Source organism: Pongo pygmaeus, chromosome 8 (genome assembly GCF_028885625.2).
Source record: "Pongo pygmaeus isolate AG05252 chromosome 8, NHGRI_mPonPyg2-v2.0_pri, whole genome shotgun sequence".
In the NCBI taxonomy this organism is placed as follows: domain Eukaryota; kingdom Metazoa; phylum Chordata; class Mammalia; order Primates; family Hominidae; genus Pongo; species Pongo pygmaeus.
The window spans coordinates 78,982,716-79,006,300 of record NC_072381.2 but is presented as its reverse complement, the minus strand read 5'-3'; the positions used below and the strand labels follow the sequence as shown (position 1 = coordinate 79,006,300).

The 23,585-nt window shown below is 39.0% G+C and overlaps 1 protein-coding gene across 1 annotated transcript in view; it reads left to right on the top strand.

Moving 5' to 3' along the window:
• Positions 1-23,585, top strand: part of REEP3 (receptor accessory protein 3) — a 104,429-nt gene that overhangs the window by 61,642 nt on the left and 19,202 nt on the right. The window contains exons 3-5 of the mRNA XM_054436438.2: positions 12,451-12,527; positions 15,699-15,819; positions 16,842-16,955. Coding sequence (XP_054292413.1) covers positions 12,451-12,527; positions 15,699-15,819; positions 16,842-16,955 — 312 coding nt within the window. The remainder of the gene's footprint in view (positions 1-12,450; positions 12,528-15,698; positions 15,820-16,841; positions 16,956-23,585) is intronic.

Here is a 23,585-nt window from a genome sequence, read left to right as displayed (position 1 = left end):
GCTGCCCTCCCCCATCTCCCACTCACCTAAATGTGAACTTTCTCTCTGTGTGGTTGATTGCACATGCCTTTGAAGAGAAGTAATTTGATAACACAGGTTTGTTCTCAGTCATGATGGAGATTTTGTCTTCCTGGAGTTTTTTTTCTTTTTTGTTTTGAGATGGAGTCTCGCTCTGTTGCCCAGGCTGGAGTGCAGTGGCACGATCTCGGCTCACTGCAACCTCTGCCTCCCGGGTTCACACCATTCTTCTGCCTCAGCCTCCACCTCCCAAGTAGCTGGGACTACAGGTGCCCGCCACCACACCCAGCTAATTTTTTGTATTTTTAGTAGAGACAGGGTTTCACTGTGTTAGCCAGGATGGTCTCGATCTCCTGACCTCGTGATCTGCCCACCTCAGCCTCCCAAAGTGCTGGGACTACAGGCATCAGCCACGGCGCCCGGCCCTTGGAGTTTTTTTTCTATCAGTCTTTGCTTTCTCAGGGAGACCATGTGGTCCTACTATTATAAGGGCCAGTTCTTGACATTTAAATACTTACTGTATGTTTAAAGTATGCTGTCAAACCTACTATAAAGCAACAGTAGTATATAGGGGGTGTTATCTTCCCTAAAGAATGGAATTTTTCATTTACTAAGTCAGCCATAGCCATGCCAGACACCTAGAGAATGAAGCATCTCTTTTGGTGGCTCGGTTAAGGTCCCTTGTGGAAGGAGCCAGATGGAGTCGACTATGTGAAGTTAGAAAAGGCCTAGGTGCCTAAGAAGTGGGACCAAGACCAAGAGAAAGAAGGAAGTAGGATGACAGTTTGGGATGGGAACTAAGATAACCAGTAGGATGGCTGTGTAGCCCAGTCTATATTTGAATAGTCTTTTTTCCCATATAAAATCCCGAGAAATTCTGTGTGGTCCTGTTAAAAGGGAACTGTGTCTCTTACAAATGCTTATTATCCCAAATAAATCAATAGAACTTTAAATAATATAAAAAGTGAAGTATGAATTCTCAGCCAGTGTTGATGGAGAGAGTTATTTTGGGACTGAGAAGTCATTCCTTCCTAAATTCTGCTCCTGGGAACAGTTCCCTTAAGCAGTTCCTGATTTTTGCATCTTTAACACTTCTTTTAAATTAATTAACATCTAATTTTTAAACATATCTGTACTTTCCCATCTCTCAAGTTTCTTAGACTCTACTGAGGTCAGGGTTGAGATATATAAGGCTTCTCTGATTCAAGAGCACTGGGGAAGACCAGTGCAATGTTGCGACAGAGGTATCCATTTCTATATACAGTCGGCCCCATTTTAACTCACTGTAACACCAGATACATTTATATAATGTGAGGCTTTCTCCTTCAGAGCAACAGGATATTCTGTGAGGTCTTTGGCAGTGATAATTAGAAACTACAGGTAAACAATGTTGCTGCCAGTTCCGCATCTGAAAGTAGAACTCCCAGTCATTGGTGTACTGGGGAGGTGCTGACAGTTAAAACCTACTTAGATGGGCGTGGGGGAAGAAGTACCCCAAAGTTGAGGGAGCTCACATTAATCCTAAGCTAACATATTCACCCCCAACACATGCCCCATCTTTTTTTTTAAACAAAAAAACAAACTATTTTCAGCCACAGTCTCTAGTCACTTTGGATTTAACTTCAAATAGCTTTTTTTCAACCATGCCTCTAACTTGGCACAGCTCTGAGAAAAATCCCATAACCAAGCCATCTGGGTTGGATAAAACAGGGAGCTTTTCTATTTGATTTCTCACATTTTGTTCCTCTTTGTTTTTAATGGTTGGGGGGGGGGGGAAATCATTATGAAGTAACCAAATTATTGGATAAGTTAGTGAATCAGGAATAGATCTTTTCAACTCTATACTGTCTCTAAAAAAATCTGTATCAGAGGATCTCTCTGTTGTCTCTGAAATGTGGTGTAGAATGAATGTTTTGGGTGAATTGATTTGAGTGGGTAACAAGTAATGGTCAGAAAATAAAGTTCTCATTGGGTGGTCTGAAATTCAGCAGTGTTTATTTCTTTTTAGACTCAGAGATTTTTTTTTTCCAGTGAAGCATATTTTAACATGTTATGCTCTGGATTTACTTAGTATGGTTTTAAGTGAATCATTAGGCATGTGTGATTTTTCATTTTTTCTTAAAGACCAGCATTAATAGCTTCATAATTCAAAGAGTCTGTAATTAAGAGAGTTTGAAGAGTTGTTTAATCTCTGTTAACTCTGAAAAAATAGGCTATTTTATATGTGATAAACTGCTGCCTGCAGTTTAGAGTTACTTGTTGGGATCATGTATCAATTCAGACCTTAAAATGTAAGAAGTGGAAGCCATCCATTGTGCTTGCTTTCCAGGCACAGGGTGCTAGGTACTGATAATATGAAGATGAACAAGGCACTTTTGATCCCTCTTTGTTGTTACAGTCAAATGGCAGGGGTGGTTGTTACATAAACCAACCATATGGATATGTTACAAAGGAAAAGTACAGTACACAGGGATTATATATGATCTCTGGAGGGAGTCAGGGTAATTAGGAAAGGCTTTCTTTTGGAAATAAAGAAATTTTATTTATGCAAGGCAGTGAATAATATGTAATGTAATAAAATACTAGTAGTTATATGTTGAATCAGACATTGTGCTGGTAATCACCTATTCTTATCCTTCTATCTTATACTAATCCCCCCATGAAAGCTTTGTGGGTGTAGGAAAACCTTGACATCAAGGTTTATGACTATCTCATGTCAAAGGCTTTGTTTGTAGTAGGCCCTAAGTAATGTTTATCAAATTAATATATCACATTTTTTCTTTTTATTATACAAGTGTAAATTATTACAATTATAACATTTAACATTATCATTGCTATCATAATATCTCACTGGTCATAGTATAACAAGTTATATAAAGGTATCATTTAAGAAAAATACTTTGAAGTTAAGATGCCATTACTGCTGTTATCTATGGCTCTTATAAATCTACAGCAGTGTACCTCCAACCATACCATATTTCCTTGTATACTTGGGGCCTGTGTATTGCTCTCAATTTCTGTGATGGAAATCGTGAGGATCATTTTACAATTGCAGCTTACTTTCTGTTTGCTTTATTTGTTTATCCTGGGATCTAAATCAATTTCACAAAAGTTTTCTCTAAGAATGTAAATCGTAGAATCTTGTTTTGTTGAAAATGTTAAGAGATCATGAAATGAAGCTAACTCTTCATTTGGCATTAGGGTAGGTAAATGCATACCTATTAAATGAAGCATGGTTTTCTTGATAGTAAATTTAGCCTAGGAGTATGTTCATTTTACAATATTCACTCCAGCTTTAAATATCCTCTAATTCCTTTGAGAGAGTGAAGCTAAGAACTCTCACATGACCGTCTGGATTTCTGAAATGCTAAGTCTTTATAAAAGCCTTATGGATTTGAGTAATAATAAAGCAAGTGCTGGCTTGTTAAGTAGGCTAATCTGATCCATGCACTATATAAATCAGAATGTAATTTTAAATACCATGACTTTATATCGCAGATGACTCCATATTCTTCAAAAGAACTTGACTAATTATAAGAGCATATTTCCTTGGAAAATCAATTTCTTTTGATTTTTAAATGACTTTAAGATTCCATTTGAGGATTATTTTATTTATATATTTTTATTTTAAATGAAAATATTCATCACATTTCTTTAGCCACAAGAAATATAGTAGGTAAAGTGCTCCAGTAGTGAAAATGATTGCCATTTCATTGTGACCACTTTAAAGAGAAGTTTATTACCAAATAATTAGAAAAAATGGAAATTATAATCTCACTTGTCAAGTTAACCCAGTTCATTCGTTCTTTTTTTAAAAAATTAATTTTTTATGGTAGGAGTAGAGATGGGGTCTTGCTGTGTTGCCCAGGCTGGTCTGGAACTCCTGGGCTCAAGCAATCCTCCCACCTAAACCTCCCAAAGTGCTGGGATTAAAAGCATGAGCCACGACACCTGGCTTATTAATTCTTTTAATAAGTATTTTTGAGCTTCTGTTTTGTGCCAGGTACTGTACAAGGCATTAAATACACTCTTGGCAAAGAAAACAAAGTAAGCAAAATAAAACAACAAACATCTTTGTTTATAGAGTTTTCCTACTGACGTTTATGCTTTTTTTTTTTTTTTTTTGCATTTTATTCACTGGCCTCCCACTCAGAATATATTTACTTGAAATATTGTGCCTATTTCTAACAAGTTCATTTATCTGATTTCTTGGCCTATTGAAAGTAGAAGAGGATTGCTGCTGAAGCCATGTAGACTGAATGCAGATGATAGCTAACAAATTCACACAGACTCCACACTTGCCAAGGGATCACAATAATAATTTAAAATGGTATTCCTCTAGCTCTGCCTCAGTCTGCTGCATGAGAACATCAATCCTTCCTACCCTTCATTTCCTTCCAAAATACTTCCCTAAGGATATCTCAACCACAGTTGCTTAAAATGTGGTCTCCTTCTCCATTTCTCAATCATTGTAGTACTGTCACGACAAGTCCGGGCATTAGCCCTGCCACAGATGGCAGCTAATAGTATGATGACCAGTGCCTACCTAATTCTGGAACCACTGCTGCTGTGGCCTTGTTCTCTCATTATTACAGAGATTAGTGTAACCTCTTATACTGCGGTAGGCTAAGCCGCTATAATCATAGTATGTAACAATAATGCAATGACTGAAGAACTATAGAAATCTATTTCTTTTTCACATAAAAGTCCTGGTTAGGTGCTCATTTCATGAAGAAGTTCTCCCCATGCAACTATTAATATTTGAAAACTCAGATTCTACCCATCTTCAACACATAGCTTCCAAGGGTGCTCTGCTCCCTGCCATCCCAGCCAGCAGGAAGGGAGGAAGAGCAAGTGGAAGAGACACCCCCACTTCTCAAAAGCCTTACCTCATATTCTTTTGGTGAGAACTCGACAGATTCCTCATCTACCTGCAAAGAGGGGCTGAGGAACCCAGGCCCTGGCTCAGCCATTTTCTAGCCACACTCTGTCATTCTGCCTTTTATGGACAGCAGTACGTCATATCCATACTTCTCTTGTTTCATTGTCCTAGACTTTTCATACTTGTTTCACTGTCCTAGACCTTTCATTATAGCTCTGGCACCAGCACCCAGAACTGGTGAAGGCACCATTGGTCATAGTCTGTTCCAGCTCTTCCCTAGACAACTCCCTTTCCCATCCTTAAAAACATCTTTTCTAAACATTTACTGCTGTTCTGAAATCCACTCACCTTCCTACTCATGTCCAGCCTTAACAGCTAATATACCCCCTACTGCAGAGTAAAGGTAGAGGGCCTAACCCATGAACCCTTCAACTCTCTTCTGGACACAGCCACTCTCTTCTTCCTATCTGTCCCAGAGGAAGAGGTATCCCTGCTTCTTTTTTGAGCCCACTCTTTTCCCTCTGTATTCCTAATCTTATTCTTGTCTGTCTCATCCAGGATCTTGTTCCATTAAATATTCCTGCTTTCTCATAATTTGAATCTCATTATCTCTCCAGTATAACGTTAAATCCTTGAGAACATAAACATGCTTTCGTGTTGCCTCATGCTATTTTTTATTCCTTCTCCTTAAAAAAAAAATCTCTTAAAAGATTAATTTATATGTACTCATCATGTTTTTACCTCCTATCTACTTTCTAGCCTTTTGCAGTTCTTACAAAAAGGAACACATTAAGCTATGTGCATTCCCACATTCATTCACCAATTCATCAACATACATTTATTTACACCTTTTATGCCAGGCACAGATGATTCATCAGTGATCAAAATAAAAGTCTTTGTCATCATGGGGTTTACATTCTACTAGGGAAAAAGCAGAGGAAGGGGGGAAAGCAAGTATTTGTTAGATGTGCTTATGATATGTGATACATGCTAAAGAGAAAAATAAAGCAGAATAAGGGAGTAAGGATTTTGATATTTTAAAGAGGGTAGTCAGGAAACGCCTCTCTGATAGGAGATATTCGAACACAGACCTGAAGCAAGTGAGCAAGCTCTTCACATGGATAACTGGGGGAAATGCATTTTAGACAAGGAAACAGCATGCAAAAGGCCTTGAGGCAGGAGCATATCAGCACATACCAGGGCCAGTAAAAGAGCAGGTGTGGCTGGAGCAGAACAGAACAGGAGGTGCAGTAGCAGGTGAGGCCAGAGAGATCGCTGGAGCCACGTAGATACACAGGGCTTTCCAGGCTGTAGTAAGCAATGATTGGGAACCATGGGAGGGGTTTGAGCAGAGGAATGGCATGATTTGGCTTCTGTTTTAAGTAGGCACCCTGACTGTTGTATGCAGAATAGAGTCAAAAGAATGGAGTGACCAGTTAGGATGCTACTGAAATAATCCAGACAGGAGGTGATGGTCATCTGAGCTGAGGAGGTAATGAAAAATGATTTCTATTCTGGGTGTTTCAAAGGGCTAACAGGTTTAGTAGTGCTGGGACCTTCTATTTGCCCCTCCAGTGGAGCTTCCCCTCCACTCTCCATACTTCTCTGCCCTGCTGCTTATGGCCCAGGAGACTGATCTATACAGGCTGGATCATCTCTGGCCTCCTTTGGGTTTGGCCCATGAGAGGCCCCTGCACAAGATCAGAAGACAGGAAAAGTATGAGGTCACAATATTTGTTCTCCCAGCCCCCTCGCTGCCACCACCAGTTAGCTGTGACTGTAGCTCTCACCTACTTACCATCTTTGGGTTCCAGGAAGCCTTTTCCTCCCCTACCTCCTTCTCACCTAGATATAATACCAATTCCTGCAGTTGCTTGCTCAGGGGCTCGCCACTATCCTTTATTGGTGTTCTTGAACCTTGCACACAGATTTATAAATAATCCCTTTAGTAAACTTTCCTCCAAATATTGGGATTTTGACCCATACTGGGAGCTAGGACGTCTAATGTACTAAGAACAGCAGAACATCTTTTTTTTTTTTTTTTTTTTTTGGAAACGGAGTCTTGCTCTGTTGCCCAGGTTGGAATATAGTGTCATGATCTCACCTCACTGCAGCTTCCACCTCCTGGGTTCAAGTGATTCTCCTGCCTCAGCCTCCCAAGTAGCTGGGATTACAGACACGCGCTACCATGCCTGGCTAATTTTTGTATTTTTAGTAGAGAGGGAGTTTCACCATGTTGGCCAGGCTGGTCTCGAACTCCTAACCTGAAGTGATCCGCCCACCTCAGCCTCCCAAAGTGGCAGGATTACAGGCGTGAGCCACCGCACCTGGCCCAGAACATCTTTTTAAATTAGGGACGGGATCTCATTATATTGCCCAGGCTGGCCTTGAATTCCTGGGCCAAAGCAGTTCTCCACCTCAGCTTCCCATGTAGCTCGAACTACAGGTGCACTCACGCATTTTAAAAATCATAGTTATTTACATGTTTTTCTGCCCAGTGAAATGTTGAATCCTTGAGGATGGAACTATCATGTTTATGTTTCTATTCCCATGCCATGAGGCAGGTAGTATTTGCTTACAGTTGAATCAGTGAGTGTTATTTTTAATGTTGCCACCTGAGTCCTCAAGAATTGACTAAATTATGTTTTACATGAAAGATTAATGAAAAGGAGGATATATGTGCGTGTGTCCCCATCTTAGTGCTTATAGGTGTAAACTTCACCTTTTTGGATAATTAAGTTCTCTGGGATCAAGGAAATTTTTTTTTCTTTCCTTGAGTTGTTTATAATTATCGACTAGGCTACACAGAAGGGAGGTGCAGAGTATTCGGGCAATTCCTATGTTATGTGAGCCTCCTATAATACAAGCCCCCTTTCTGAAAATGAACTGTCATCTGGGTTGAAATTGTGCACCACTGGGAATGGGGGATTTGTAGATTGACAAGGGCCAAAGGGACTTTTAAGAAAATATTGGGTATAGCTTTCTCATTATTCACTGTTTTTGTGAAGATATCTAAACAACAGTTTGTTGATTTTACCAATTGTTTCTGAACTGGAAAGAAATACGGTTTGTTCTCACTTCCCTGATAATATATTTCTATCAATAAAGTTAGTAACCTTTTTTCCCAGTAGCTTAAAAGGTGGTTTGTGATTTATTAAAGTCACTTGATAAATTACTGACTTCTATTTACATATTTTAACAGCAATTCTTTCTATTATATTTGGTTACATATGTTCATAAGATAGTGTATTGGTTTCCTTTCAATTTTTTGGTATTAATACTGCATTTTGTTATCAATGTTTTTTGTTGATCTAAAGAATATTTCCTTTATTGTCACATACATTTAGGTTTTGTGGGTTTTTTTTTTTTTTTGACTTTGACTTCTTTCTGCTATTTCTTTTGAGCAAAACCTTAAACAGCAGGCTGAATGGCCTTGAGGTGTAGTTTTAATAAAGGCATCACTGAGTAATCATTTGGTATAAACTCCCAACCAAATACATTAATGGAAAAAAAGAAAGCAATATATTTTCAAGGTTAACTTTGTTTATGGTTGCTTCCATGAATAATACATGGTCATTGAATTTATTTAATTTTTGCCTATATTCAGCTATATTTAAGGTTCATATTTGTGATGAGAACAAAAAAATCATAGGTTCAAGAGACCAAATTGTCAAAGAATTTATTAATTAAAAACAAATTAAAGCCATGGGGTTTGCATATGTAGAACTGTAGTCAATTCACCAGGAAAATGCCTAGAAATACCCTGTTGATTAGACAATTTGCTGTTGGGTGTTTAACTAAAAGTTGAAGCCTTTTCTCTCTCTTTTATTTTTGACACTATTAAATATTCTCACAACCTAAACAGACATAATTTTTGCTTTCTTAGAAAAAAACATATATTTTAAAGCACATATTTATTTTGTGAGTTTTAAAATTAATTTGATGACTTCATCTGAAAATTGAATAAGCACTTAACTGAAGCACAGCTACTTTTGAAATCTTCGGACTGTGCAGCAGCTCTAATTCATTCCACAACTCGTCATTCAGGGAATATCAGCAAATGGCTACTATCTGTACAGTCCTTTTGCCTCTACTCAACCCTATTAACAAGTAAATTAAAACAATTTGTGGAGCATTACTTATAGTTGTTATCCCCTTGGAAGATCACAACCATCAACACAGTTGTAAAATAATGAAAACGTGAAATAATGAAAAATAGCAAGCAGTTACTTAAATGCTTTTATTTTTCTGTGAATTTATTAAATTTTCTGTGAAGTGAGCCATATTTCACTTAAGCCTCCACTTTCCTGGGAAAGGAGGTGATAATATTTACACTGAGGTCTCTGTGCTGAGTACTGGAGAGGGAGAGAGCCAAGAAATCCTAGAGAACTGGAGAGACTGGTCTGATGGCAGCCGCTTGTTTAAAAAGCTGCATCCTTTGGGCTTCAAGGTGGACTGTGCCTCCTTCAGCCATTTCCTAGTGCAGTGATCTTGAGCAACTTATTGATTTTGGCCCTCTGTAAAATGAGAGGAGTTCACCATATTACTTATTTTCAAACTCTTCTCATAGAGCACAAGGGTTTCTTGGAGTCTCCTCAAGAGTCTAGGGTAGAATGAATGAGAGACTCAGCCAGAACAGTTTCTCTTGTAATGTATTTACAGGTTTTTTATTTTTTATTTTTTTCATTAAAGGGTTGTTTAGTTTAAAAAAGCATGATGATTCCCCAAATCCCTGCTAGCTTAACAAAAGCACATTGTTCAGTTTGTAGTCATTTTTTCCTTTGTTTCTTTTTAGGAGGGAGGCCTATAGTCATGATTGACTCTAAAAGATAACCTTATGGGCCGGGCGCAGTGACTCACGCCTGTAGTCCCAGCACTTTGGGAGGCTGAGGCAGGTAGACTGTCTGAGGTCAGGAGTTCGACACCAGTCTGGCCAACATGGTGAAACCCCGTCTCTACTAAAAATACAAAAAAATTAGCCAGGCGTGGTGGCGTGTGCCTGTAATCCCAGCTACTCAGGAGGCTGAGGCAGGAGAATTGCTTGAACCAGAAAGGTGGAAGTTGCAGTAAGCCGAGATTGCACCACTGCACTCCACCCTGGGCGAGAGAGCAAGACTCTGTCTCAAAAAACAAAAACAAACAAAAAAAAAACCTTATGAATACAGCTGAGAAGTGAAAGTACTAAATTAGTGTTTGGATTTGGAAGGACTGAGGGAATGAACTCATACAAGAGCATCATTTCCTCTTTTAGGGGTAGGGAGGGGCCGGGCGCAGTGGCTCACGCCTGTAATCCCAGCACTTTGGGAGGCCGAGGCGGGTGGATCACGAGGTTAGGAGATTGAGACCATCCTGGCTAACACGGTGAAACCCCGTCTCTACCAAAAATACAAAAAGAAATTAGCCCGGCGTGGTGGTGGGCGCCTGTAGTCCCAGCTACTCCAGAGGCTGAGGCAAGAGAATGGCATGAACCCGGGAGGCGGAGCTTGCAGTGAGCCGAGATCACGCCGCTGCACTCCAGCCTGGGCGAAAAAGTGAGACTCCGTCTCAAAAAAAAAAAGAAAGAAAGAAATGGGTAGGGAGTGGGGAGGGAAGAAAAGATAACACACACAGAGACCCGCATAGGATTTTAGACCTGAAGAAAATCCCCATACTTGGACAAAAGCTTGGGATTGGGAGCAGGGAGAGATTGAAAAGAACTCATGAAAAGTGGAAAACTAAAGAAAACATTAGTCTTAACTTTTTTAACATTTAAGATAATTTTATAAATCAATTTCCTCATATTTCAAATATAGATAATGTACCCTATTATTTGCTCTGGGAAATTTTTTAAGCTTTCAGGATTCTCTATAAATTAGAACAAATTGGCAGTATTCATATTTCACAATACAATTGCTTCAGAAGTTATTCATGGCTATTTTCTATTGGGTTGTTCATGTAAATAGACAATTGAAAAAGCTACTTGAGTTATCGTTTTATATTGCCTACGAAATACCCAAACAAGTATCTGTATTAAAACTAATAGGTCAATTTCCCAGTTATATATAAGGACCTAAATTTTTTTGTCACTCATGAGGTGAGAACAAGGAAAGTGGTAGTCATCCTTGGACCCTACATTGGGCAGTTTCTCACATCTTCTCTCTCTGCCTGGTATAATGGGTTAACCAGTTCCAGAGTCAGGCAGCCTGGACCCAAATCCTAGCCAAATGACTTCTCTTTTACCTCTCTTTGCCACTGTTTTCTTATCGATGATGGAATTAATTATATTTCCTACTTTGTAAAGGTTGTTACAGGGATTAAATGAATTAATTTATGTTATATGTTTATCAACGTAATTCCTCGCCACCTGGTTGGCATGGCATTGTGTATTTGCTACTATTACTGCACAGAAAAGCAGAGATTTTAATCGTAAGTGAAACTCCAGTGCACTTGAGAGACAAGAAACTCTGTGTACTGAGGTCAATGAAAAAATATAAATTTGGGAGAATTAACTCAGAAAACATTAATCCGGCATGCTTCTTTGAGAAGGATAGATCCCAAGAGAAGGCAGAGTGCCAGGGACCATTCAGCATGCCCTGATTCAGAAGAGATTAAAACGTCCTGAACTACCATTGTGGAATTAGAGTGGAAGAAGGGGAAAGATGTGTGAGAGATTACAGGTTTACATCAGGGGAAGAGGAAGAAGATTAACCTTATGCTGTCCACCTGGGTAACTAGCATTATGGATGCATCATTAACAGAAGTAAGAAGCCCAGGATTGTTCTTTGCTTTCTGAACAATTTATATATATTGGGAAATAAGGAATATAAAATTTTAAAGACTAATAAAGATTAAATGTAGTCTTATCATATCATACTATATTATTTATGTAACAATTAAATAGCTAAGGCCAGGCATGGTGGGTCATGCCTGCAATCCCAGCACGCTGGGAGGCCGAGACGGACAGATAGCTTGAGCCCAAGGAGTCCAATACCAGCAGGGCAACATGGCAAAACCTCATCTCTACAAAAAAAAAATTTAGCCAAGTGTGGTGGTGCACACCTGTAGTCCCAGCTACTCGGGCAGCTGAGGCAAGAGGATCACTTGCACCTGGAAGGTCAAGGCTGCAATGAGTCATGCTCATAATTGTACCACTGCACTTCAGCCTACCCTGTCTCTACAAAAAACAAAAATAAATAACTTATAGTCTTCATAAAGAAGCAAGTAGATAACGTCTTTTAAAGAACTTTTTTCCAATTAAGAAAAATATTTCCTGTTTTCCCAATTCCTTGATTTAGATTCCTAGATTATATTGTATCAAGTCCCAGAGATTTATTAATCTTTGCTCCTTCTATCCCAAGACTGTTGATGTAGTAATGTAAAGAACTCAAACATAAAACCTGTTGAAAATTAAACCATCACTTTCTGCATTTGACCCAACATACTGTGTATCCAGAAATACATACATAATATGAAATTATTATGAAATCCAGAAATAGATACATACATACATATTATTCAGAGTTGCAAATAATTTTCGTCTGTTGTTTCATGAGTATTTTTATTATTTCCAGGTTCGATGGATGATGTACTGGATTGTTTTTGCTCTCTATACTGTGATTGAAACAGTAGCAGATCAAACAGTTGCTTGGTAAGTTTTACTATTGAGAAGGGGCCAGACTACAGACTCATAATCAGGTGTCCTAAGTTCTTATCCTGCTCTTGCTATTAACTGAGTGATTTTCATCAAGTTACCTAATTATCCAGCCATTTGTTTTTGTCATCTGCTTTCCCATAGAACACTACTTTCCTTTTAGGCCCCATCAAATAAAGGCAGCTCATCTTCCTCCCCATGCACTGCTCCCTGCTCACCTCCCACACACCTTCCCCCAGTATCTTGGAATAGGGAAAGTTGATTGTCATCATCCTTTTCTGCACTGATGACTTCAGAACATTTTCCTTTATCACTTCCTAAATGACTCCGCTTTTGAAGCCCACAGTATCTGGTTTTAGCACCCCCTCCCTTATCCTATCCTTAAAACTCTCATCTACAAACATTTGAACTGGAAAACGTCAGCACCCACGTGGACACCCACTCGGCACCAGCTTCCTGGCTGCTCTGTTCCAAATAGATGAGGCAAAATTAAAGTGTGTTTATATACTCAGGGATTTGACATTTTACCAAGGAGCAGTACTTAACTGGACAACTCAAATCTCCCTGTGGTATATTTCAGTAGTGCATTTCCATTTAAACCCTGCAATCACTTTGAGAACTTGTCCTTTTCAAATATTTTGGTTTACTACCTTGCTGATATCTTCATCTACCCTTGATGCACAAACCTGCTGTCTAAATTAGCCTAAAAATTACTCGTCTTTTTTTTCTTTTTTTTTTACACAGGGTCTTGCTCTGTTGCCTAGGCTGGAGTGCAGTGGCACGATCTTGGCTCACTGCAACCTCTACCTCCCGGGTTCAAGCGATTCTCCTGCCTCAACCTCCCTAGTAGCTGGAATTACAGGCACATGCCACCATGTAATAATTTTTTTATTTTTGGTAGAGATGGGGTTTCACCATGTTGGCCAGGCTGATCTCGAACTCCCAACCTCAGGTGATCTGCCCGCCTTGGTCTCCCGAAGTGCTGGGATTGCAGGCATTAGCCATTGCACCCAGCTAAAATGACTCTTTTTTACTTCTTTAACTGGGCTGCTAAATTCAGCAGCTGAAAAAATTAATCAGCTGCTCACATAGGTATCAGCTTGAACCTCATTATTTTTACTTGCTCCTGGTCAGTGTCTACTTACATTTTGCCTGGGTCTGTTTCAAACCTTTACTATTCTCTCCTTAAGCTTCTTTCCCATTTTACTATTCTCCTATTCATGTGGCATATTAGGTCCTATTGGATTTGCTAGGAGAAAAATAGAAGTCATCATACTAAAATATTTTTAACAACCTTCGTTTATTTGCAAACGTCACTGTATCTCTCTTCTGATTTGAAATACTGTAAAAATTTCCCTTCCTGTGCCCCAAAGCTCATTCATTTATCTGTTATATTTTTGGTATAGGGGTTTCGTTGGCTGGGGGGGGGGGTCTCTTTGTTTTTAAGTGACAGAGCACAGATCCCCAACCATGCTACATCTAAGTTTCCAAGTTCTTTTTTTAAGACTTCATTTTTTTCTGATTGCAAATGTAGGCTATATATGTTATTTAAAAGTGAACGATGTAGAAAATGTTTAACATGAACAACTGAATCCAGAAACTCCTGTAATTGCAGTGTGGCAGAGACTTCTTTGTTGACTACACAGTAAGTCATCCTCACTGCTCTCTACCTGCCTGCCTTGACAGAAGAACTCAAATTTGCTCAGCTATCATTTATCCTAGTGATAAATGGACTACATTTGTGTGGTTCTCACAGATAACAAGATACTGAGCCTCTCATTATATATTAGTGAACTTTTGCTGTGGCAAAAAAACAACCATAAAAGTACAGTGGCTTAGAAAAGCAAACTTTTATTTCTTGTTCAAGCTACATGAGGGCAAATGGTTGACTGCATCTTTGCTGGGGTCAGGTCACTTTTGCTGTTGTTTTTGTTGTTGTTTTAAAGACAGGGTCTTACTCTGTTGCCCAAGCTGGAGTGCAATGGCATGATGATAGCTCACCCCACCCTTGAACTCCTGGGCTGAAGCAATCCTCCGAGTTTGGCCTCCCAAAGTGCTGGGATTACAGTCGTGAGCACCTCACCTGGCCCCTTAAACCAAGGCTGAAGAAGCAGCTATTCTCATGCCAGAAGGCAAAAGCTTAAAGCAAGAGTTTGAGGGTAATGGAGTGAGGGAGTCAAAGGGTGTTCTAAAGCTTCTGCTTGCATGTGATATGTATCATGTTCACTTTCTGCCGGCCAAAGCAAGCAAGTCACATGGTTAAAGCCATAGTCATTGGTTGAGGAAGTATACTGGGCCAACAGGGGAGGCCCACTGTAACACTTTGTATTTTCCTTGGAAGTGAACAATTTAGGTCTGCAGAGTGCTACAATTCTGGCCAAATGAAATTGGAAGGGATATTTTTTTGGAGTTCTGAAAAAGATGAAGACGTGTGTGTATGGGGTAGACATTGTGCACTTGGAGCATATGAAGTCATTCTCTGATAGACACAACTATCATATGAGATAGGGTCATGTACTTCCATTGCCAGTTTGGCTCTGCAGATAGGGTGGCCATACCTTGTGCACTGGATAAATGGTATTAGTGCCTTCTCTTAACTGCTGCATTCAGTTTGGCAGCTTTCCTATGCTTACTACAAAGGAAGATTCTTGTATTAGAATGAGGGGGGAATCTCTCAGGTCACACATTCATGAACTGACCTATAGTTGAAACAAGATTATTCAAACACAGTTGTCTCCAGATCACTAACTTTTACATTCAAAAACTTAGCATAGGCTGGGTGCTGTGGCTCATGCCTGTAATCCCACCACTTTGGGAGGCCAAGGTGGGCGGATCACATGAGGTCAGGAGTTCAAGACGAGGCCTGGACAACATGGTGAAACCCTGCCTCTACTAAAAATACAAAAATTAGCTGGGAGTGGTGACGTGCACCTGTAATCCTAACTACTGGGGAGGCTGAGGCAGGAGAATCACTTGAACCCAGGAGGCGGAGGTTGCAGTGAGCTAGATGGTGCCATTGCACTTGGATGAGAAGAGCAAAACTCCGTCTCAAAAAAAAAAATTAAAAAAAAACAGCATAGTGACTGAACTTTTTAAAAGGTGTTTTTGTGATTTCTACAGTGGTTTATTTTTCACTGGCAGTTTATTTCCAAATGTTTTTCTTATTAGGTTTCCCCTGTACTATGAGCTGAAGATTGCTTTTGTCATATGGCTGCTTTCTCCCTATACCAAAGGAGCAAGTTTAATATATAGAAAATTCCTTCATCCACTTCTTTCTTCAAAGGAAAGGGTAAGATATATAAATTACTTCCGTAAATAATTTTTTAGAAATGCCTAAGCCGAGGCCAGGTGTGGTGGCTCACACCTGTAATCCCAGCACTTTGGGAGGCTGAGGTGGGTGGATCACTGGAGGCCAGGAATATGAGACCAGCCTGGCCAACATGGTGAAACCCCACCTCTACTAAAAATACAAAAAAAATATTAGCCAGGTATGGTGGTGCATGCCTGTAATCCCCGTTAGTCATGAGGCTGAGGCAGGAGAATCGCTTGAACCTGGGAGACGGAGGTTGCAGTGAGCTGAGATCTCACGACTGCACTCCAGCCTGAGCGGCAGAATGAGACTCCATCTCAAAAAAAAAAAAGGCCGGGCACGGTGGCTCATGCCTGTAATCCCAGCACTTTGGGAGGCCGAGGTGGGTAGATCACCAGGTCCGGAGATCGAGACCATCCTGGCTAACATGGTGAAACCTTGTCTCTACTAAAAATACAAAAAATTAGCTGGGCGTGGTGGCGGGCGTCCGTAGTCCCAGCTACTCGGGAGGCTGAGGCAGGAGAATGGCGTAAACCCGGGAGGCGGAGTTTGCAGTGAGCCAAGATTGCGCAACTGCACTGCAGCCTGGACAAGACAGCGAGACTCCGTCTCAAAAAAAAAAAAAAAAAAAAAAAAGAAGCGCCTGGGCTGGGTGCAGTGGCTCATGCCTGTAATCCCAACACTTTGGGAAGTCAAGGTGGGAGGATTGCTTGAGCCCAGGAGTTTGAGACCAGCCTAGGCAATATAGTGAGACCCCATCTCTACAAAAAAAATAAAAATTATTTCATCATGGTGGTGCACGCTTATTGTCCCATGCCACTGCATTCCAGCCTAGGCAAAAGGAAGAGACCCGCTCTCAAAAAAAAGAAAAGAAAGAAATGCCTATCAACACATGCTTAATGCTATAAAATTCATGAAACTGTTATAGGGAGAATGTTCTAGTTTGGGGCTTATTAACACTATTTTTAAGTAAAACTAACATCTGTGGCTTTTTCCCCCAGGAGATTGATGATTATATTGTACAAGCAAAGGAACGAGGCTATGAAACCATGGTAAACTTTGGACGGCAAGGTTTAAACCTTGCAGCTACTGCTGCTGTTACTGCAGCAGTAAAGGTAATTGTTCATTTAACTTTTTAATCCAATGTCATATTAAGTCAACAAATAAAGGTGGCTTTTTATTTCAAACCATTATAAAATTGTGGCATTTTGCTGTATATTTATTTTTCTAATACTGGAAAACAAGTAAATAATTTAAAAGATATTTTATGTTTTCCATACTTGATATTTTGAATCTCTTAATTGATCACAAAATGAGAGGTAGTTAATAAATAATACATACCTGAAAATGTCATTTAGTCATAACTTTCCCACTTAATCACCTTAAAGTAGTTTGAGTAAATCACCTGACGTAAAGATGACCATTGTTTATTTCTCTGTCTTTGGTGTTCTTTCTCTCTTTTTTTCTGTCTCTTTCTCAATGGCAATATCTTGGTAGGATTTCTGGCTTACTTCTGCACCTCTACTTCAATCAATTTGAGGTAACTGATTATTCAAAATAAGGCATGAAAAAGTCTGTTCTTAAAATTTGATACTTAGCCAGTTACTAATGTCATTTGTTGTGTTTGCAAGCCAAGTTATCAGATGAATGTGTTCTGTAAAAATTTGCATTATGGTTTTGGATTTCTTTGCATGTTGTAATTTGTGTGGTTTATTTTAAATACTTTAGCATAATTGATTTTGGTGTGTTTGGTATGGAAAGAAAATAGCCTTCCGTGTTCCTTAGTTGCTTCATGTATAAAATGGGGGTAATATACCTGTGAGAATATATAAAAGTACAGTGCTTGCTTGCATATAGTAGGAGCCCGATAAACATAAATATCATGTGTCTATCTCCATTCAAAATTCAAGTGAAAATTTAAGTTTTTTGCTATTAAATTAAATTGAGATTGAATAGTATTCTGCTTTCAAGTTAGTCTGTTTTAGTTATCTTGAACTAAAACAACTGCTATGGAAATAAATATTCTAGTTAAGTGGTGATTTTATATAACTGTAATGGTGAAGGGATATGAAATGAGGGCACTTCCACTTTTCAGAGAGGTCTTTGGCTCAAGTATCAAAATGAATGTAATGAACAAGAAGGAAAATTCAAATTATATACCTAATAGCGTTACATTGAGGGTTAAATGGAAGTTTATTAACTATGCAGCACTATACATGTAAGACAACTATATTATTAATGATTATTAATCATCAGCACTTTAATATAGCATAGTTTTCTTGTTATTTGGCTTTTAAAGGCTTTTTCTTTTATTAGGATAGGTTTATAAATGAATACAGAAATAGCAAAATTTTCAGCTTAAAGGACTATGTTTTATTTTAGAAGTTCATTTTGCTTTTTATTTCTTGCTTAGTGAAAATGCATTCCTGATTTCCATATCTGCTAAAAAAGATTATCCAGGAGATAATCCAGCCACTGGGAATTCTAAAAAGAGGGAATAGATGCAATTATCAAAGAAATAATACAATAATATTTCCCAGAACTGAAGGATATGAATCTTCAGATTGAAAGGACCCACCAAGTATTTAGCACAATGAATGAAAAGAATGACTGACTCTAAGTGAAGTCATTGGGTATCCCAAAACACCAGTGATAAGGAAAGAATTCATAAAGATTCCAAATATAAAAAGCATGTCACATTTGGCCGGGTGCAGTGGTTCACACATGTAATCCCAGCATTTTGGGAGGCCGAGGCAGGTGGATCACTTAAGGTCAGGAATTCAGACCAGCCTGGTCAACATGGTGAAACCCCGTCTCTACTAAAAATACAAAGATTAGCTTGGGCGTGGTGGCGGGCACCTGTAATCCCAGCTACTCGGGAGGCTGAGGCAGGAGAATTGCTTGAACCCGGGAGGCGGAGGCTGCAGTGAGCCAAGATCACACCACTATACTCCAGCCTGGGTGACAGAACGAGACTCCATCTCAAAAAAAAAAGCATGTCACATTTAAATAATGTAGAATCAGAATGACATTAAATTTCTAAACAGTGACAGTGAAAGCTTGAAGACAGTAATACCATCCATGATACCATCATGATTTTCACCCTCAAGTACTATAACAGTCAAGTCAAGCTCTCAATTGTGTGAGCTTAGAATTCAGAAATTTCTTAATTCTAGGCATGCAGAGTCACAAGATTTACCCACTGGTTATCTTTTGTCCGGGCAGATATGCTCCCCAGAGCTAGGGAATGGTCCACAAAAAAGGAAACCCATGGGATCTGGGAAACAAGTCATTCAGCACAGAAAGGAGATGACAAAAATTCCCAGAGAGAACACCACACAGCAAGTCCAAAGTGCAGCCAGCCAAAACTGGATGTGGTGGGTGAAAGGTGCCAGGAGGGATGTCTCTGGTAGACCTACAAAGCCAAGAGGATTTTTCATGCTGCCCAGGGATGATACTAAAACCAGTGAGAAGCCGGGCGTGGTGGCTCACACCTGTAACCCCAGCACTTTGGGAGGCCGAGATAGGTGGATCACCTGAAGTCAGGAGTTCAAGACCATCCTGGCCAACATGGTGAAACACAGTTTCTACTGAAAATTCAAAAAAATTAGCTGGGCATGGTGGTGGGCACCTGTAGTCCCAGCTACTCAGGAGGCCAAGATAGGAGAATCGCTTGAACCTGGGAGGTGGAGGTTGCAGTGAGCCAAGATCACGCCATTGCACTCCAGCCTAGGCGACAAGAGTGAAACTCCATCTCAAAAAATACTAATAATAAAATAAATAAATAATAAAAAATAAAAGCAGGGAGAGGGCGTGCTTCAACCAGATGACACATTGGCTATAGGCCACTGGTGCCCATGCAGCTGCATGGACACCTGAGCACCATGAAAAAATATATTGGTGGCAATGTAAAGAGGAAGAGGGTAAGACAATGAAAAAGAAAAAAAAAAGGCATAATCATTAACTCTGGGGAAAAAAACAAAAGTTACATAAGAAAGGAAATAATGGAGTATGACTGCATTTGCATTATAATAATGAACACAGACTAAGGATTTAACAACTGTGGTTTTGCCATATTGAGAGTGTGGGGGAAAGAGAAGTAAAGTGGAAGAGAACTAAAATCCTCGTTGGTTACAATAGGAAAGTAGAGGGTTTAAAGGGGTTGCATCGGCAGCAGATGAAGAGGAGAAGGAGACTAAGAGCTTGTTGCTTTTTGCTATAAAATTTAGCATTTTTGACTTTGCAAATCAAGTGCATGTATTTATTTACACCCAATGAAGATGCTGTCTGAATTTTTCGTATTTAAAAGCATCCTTCAACATGGTTCTGTGGAGAAAAACTAAAAATTAAATTTCAAGTTGAAAAATTATTTAGAGAACACATTTTAGAATATTGTCTTAAAAAACAAAGAAGCATACAAATCCCATTTTTCCTCCTCACTTTTAACATTTGCATATAATAATCTATTATTCTCCTATTTTGTGAGACACCTTTGTACATATTGTGACTATTTTGTGCGGTACTTGTTTTATTTTGACTTGTGTTTACTACTCCCACGTAGGGAATCAGCAGTCCCCACTCTATTATCTTATCCTCATTCCCTTCCCATTTATTTTTATCTTACACTTCGCCTCCATTGGTATTTAGCATTCTACATATTATTTATTCAGCATCTGTTTATTTAGTGCCTACTGCATAGTAGATACTGGGAATGTAGCAAGGACAAGATAGATACAGCCCTCACCTGCACAATCTACTGTCTGTCTGGAGCTAATGTCTGTATTAGCTAGGGAATAGCCCACAAAAATTTTATTTCTAACTGAAAATTTTATTTCACCCCTGGTTGATAAGACCCCACCCATGGCTGGGCACAGTGGCTCACGCCTGTAATCCCAGCACTTTGGGAGGCTGAGGCGGGTGGATCACAAAGTCAGGAGATTGAGACCATCCTGGCTAACACAGTGAAACCCCATCTCTACTAAAAATACAAAAAATTAGCTGGGCGTGGTGTCAGGTGGCTGTAGTCCCAGCTACTCGGAAGGCTGAGACAGGAGAATGGTGTGAACCCAGGAGGCGGAACTTGCAGTGAGCCGAGATCACGCCACTGCACTCCAGCCTGGGCGAGAGTGCAAGACTCTGTCTCAAAAAAAAAAAAAAAAAAAAAGACCCCACCCATTACCCTTCATTATTAAAATAAGCATTATCTCACAGGAATACTTTTCTGTAAAAATGCCATGAAAACAAAAATGTATCTATTTCATATATCTATTTTTCTGGCTCTCTTGTGATTTATTGTTTCTTTTAATTTATATGTTTAACACCTTAAAATCACGTGTCCACCCCAAAGGCAGTAATATTGATAAAAATCATCTAAGTCATTCCTGCAAAACAAGTAGAAGCCCATATCCCCTAAATGAAATCGGATACTGAATTTGGAACTGTCCCCATTTGTTTGCAATGTTGTGATTCTTTTATCCATAACATCCCTGTATATGAGGTGACCTTCACTATTCTCATGAGTACAGGAATGTTGGAGACCCCATCCTGGAGTCTATATTATTCACTAGAAATGGTCATTAAATATGCTGAACATAGCATAATGTAAACCCTATTTGCCTCAAGTTATACTGCGCTTATTTTAAAGTATACAAAATTAGTTTCATCTCTGCAGATGTCAAACAAGGGCATTGTCATAGAAGAATCACTGAACCAGACACTTCATACTGAAGAGTAAATTGAAACTGAAATAGGAAATAGGTCAGGTTTAAGGAGAAGCTGCAAGAAAGCCAACAGTAAGATTTGAAAATTATTTAAAATTTTTACAATATATAGTTTGTTTAAAGTATCTTTCAGGCTAAAAATTCTTGGACTCTTGGTGTGACCTTTCAAGAATGGGTAATAACCCTGACTAGGTTTCCCAGGTTGAACCACCTGAGCATGTTAAAGGTGAAAATAGGAATCTAATCAGAACATTTATTACACCGTAAAGCAATTTTCTGAAAATCTTACTCAGTTCTATGACCTCATTACCAGGCATCTGTTCGCAAGGTCACTGTACAAGTTTATTTTGGCTGAGCAAAGCATAAACATTTGAAGGACCTTCAAGGATTTTGCTGAGGATGTACAGCATTCCATAGCTTTTCACATGAGAAACGTAGGTGGTTTTGTGCAGATGAGCAACACTACTGCCAGATGAAGGACAGATGAAGAAAAGTACTGTTGTATTAATCATGTCTTTGAATTTCTCTGGCAGCCTTTTTTTGGTGAATTTCTTTAGCAGATATAAGAAATCAATTACCACAGACTTTTGAACTTTACAGGTAAAATTGTTTAAATCTAATTAACTTTAAATGATCCCGATTAGGTCAAAAATCCAAATATCTTACTGTCTATGACTTTCTGTTTGTGAATGGCTTTGAGGATATACAGCTTAGTATTATACACTTAAAAAAAAGGAAAGAACGTTTGTCCAGACAATGGAAAAAGAAGGTTGTACTATTTTTCCTAAAATATAGGGAAGCAGAATGGTATAACAAACATTGAATGTTACAGCAATTGACTTAATCTGGATTTTTTTTTTTAGTGCTGATTCTGCCACAAATTAGCCATGAGATTTTGGGCAAATCATCTGCATTGATCTAAGTATTAATTTTTCTCACTTGTAAAATGAAGAGGTGAAACATGATTTCTAAAACCCCTTATATCTCTAAAACAGTGGTTCTCAACTAGAGGCAATTTTGTGCCCCTACCCTTACCATGGGACATTTTAGGTTGTCACCACTGAGAGGGGGCTGCTACTGGTATCTAGTCAGTAAAGAACGGTCAGGGATGCTGCTTAATATTCTACAAAGCACAGGACGTTCCCCACAACAAAAAATAACAAGCGTGTTAAGGTTGAGAAACTGCTCTGAAAGTATGATGAGTCATAAAAAACTAAAAGAATATATAAATATGTATAAGTAGTTTTGGTGGTAGGTTACAAATAATTTTTACTTCCTTTTTAAAATTTTTCTCCATGTTATCAATGTTCTTCAGTAAATACGTATTGCTTTAATCTTAAACACACTAAAATATTTTATTCACCTAATGCAAATGCAGTCAATTCCATTCTGGGCTTGATCAGATTAATTGTTGAATGTGCATGGGGAAATGAGATTTCCCTAAAAACTGGGAACTAACCTTATCTGCAATTATAATGTAACATCAAGGATCAACAAGAAATAGAGCTTAGTGGCTATTCTTTACTGAATAGTATAATAAGAATTATTCTGTAGAAGAATGTTCTGTGCTTGTAAGATTATAAAGCATTGCTGGTTATATGTTTTTAAATCTGTGATTTAAAATGTGAAGAAAATAAATTAAAGGTTTTATACAAAGGTGCTGATAAACAAAATAAGTTCTCCTTATTTAAAACAAAATATAGTAATGTAGTGTTTAACCAGGAAATGACGTATTTAAACAAAGACAGCATTATTTGAGTATAAAGAAATTGGAATTACTCATACATTCAGGGTCCCTTTTTATGGATGCCAACCACGTGCTTAGATACTTGAGTAGACATTCAGATGTCCTAGTGCCCTTGGATGTAAATGAGCTCTGTGTGGAGCCAGTGTGGGGAGCTGCTTCTCTGCTGAAGAATCCCTTCCAGAGCCTGAGTGTGCTGGCTCTGGACCCAGCCCTCCTGCCCAGTCAGCCCCTGCAGTATTCTCAGTATTCTCTTACAGAGGCATTTGGGCCCACCTAAA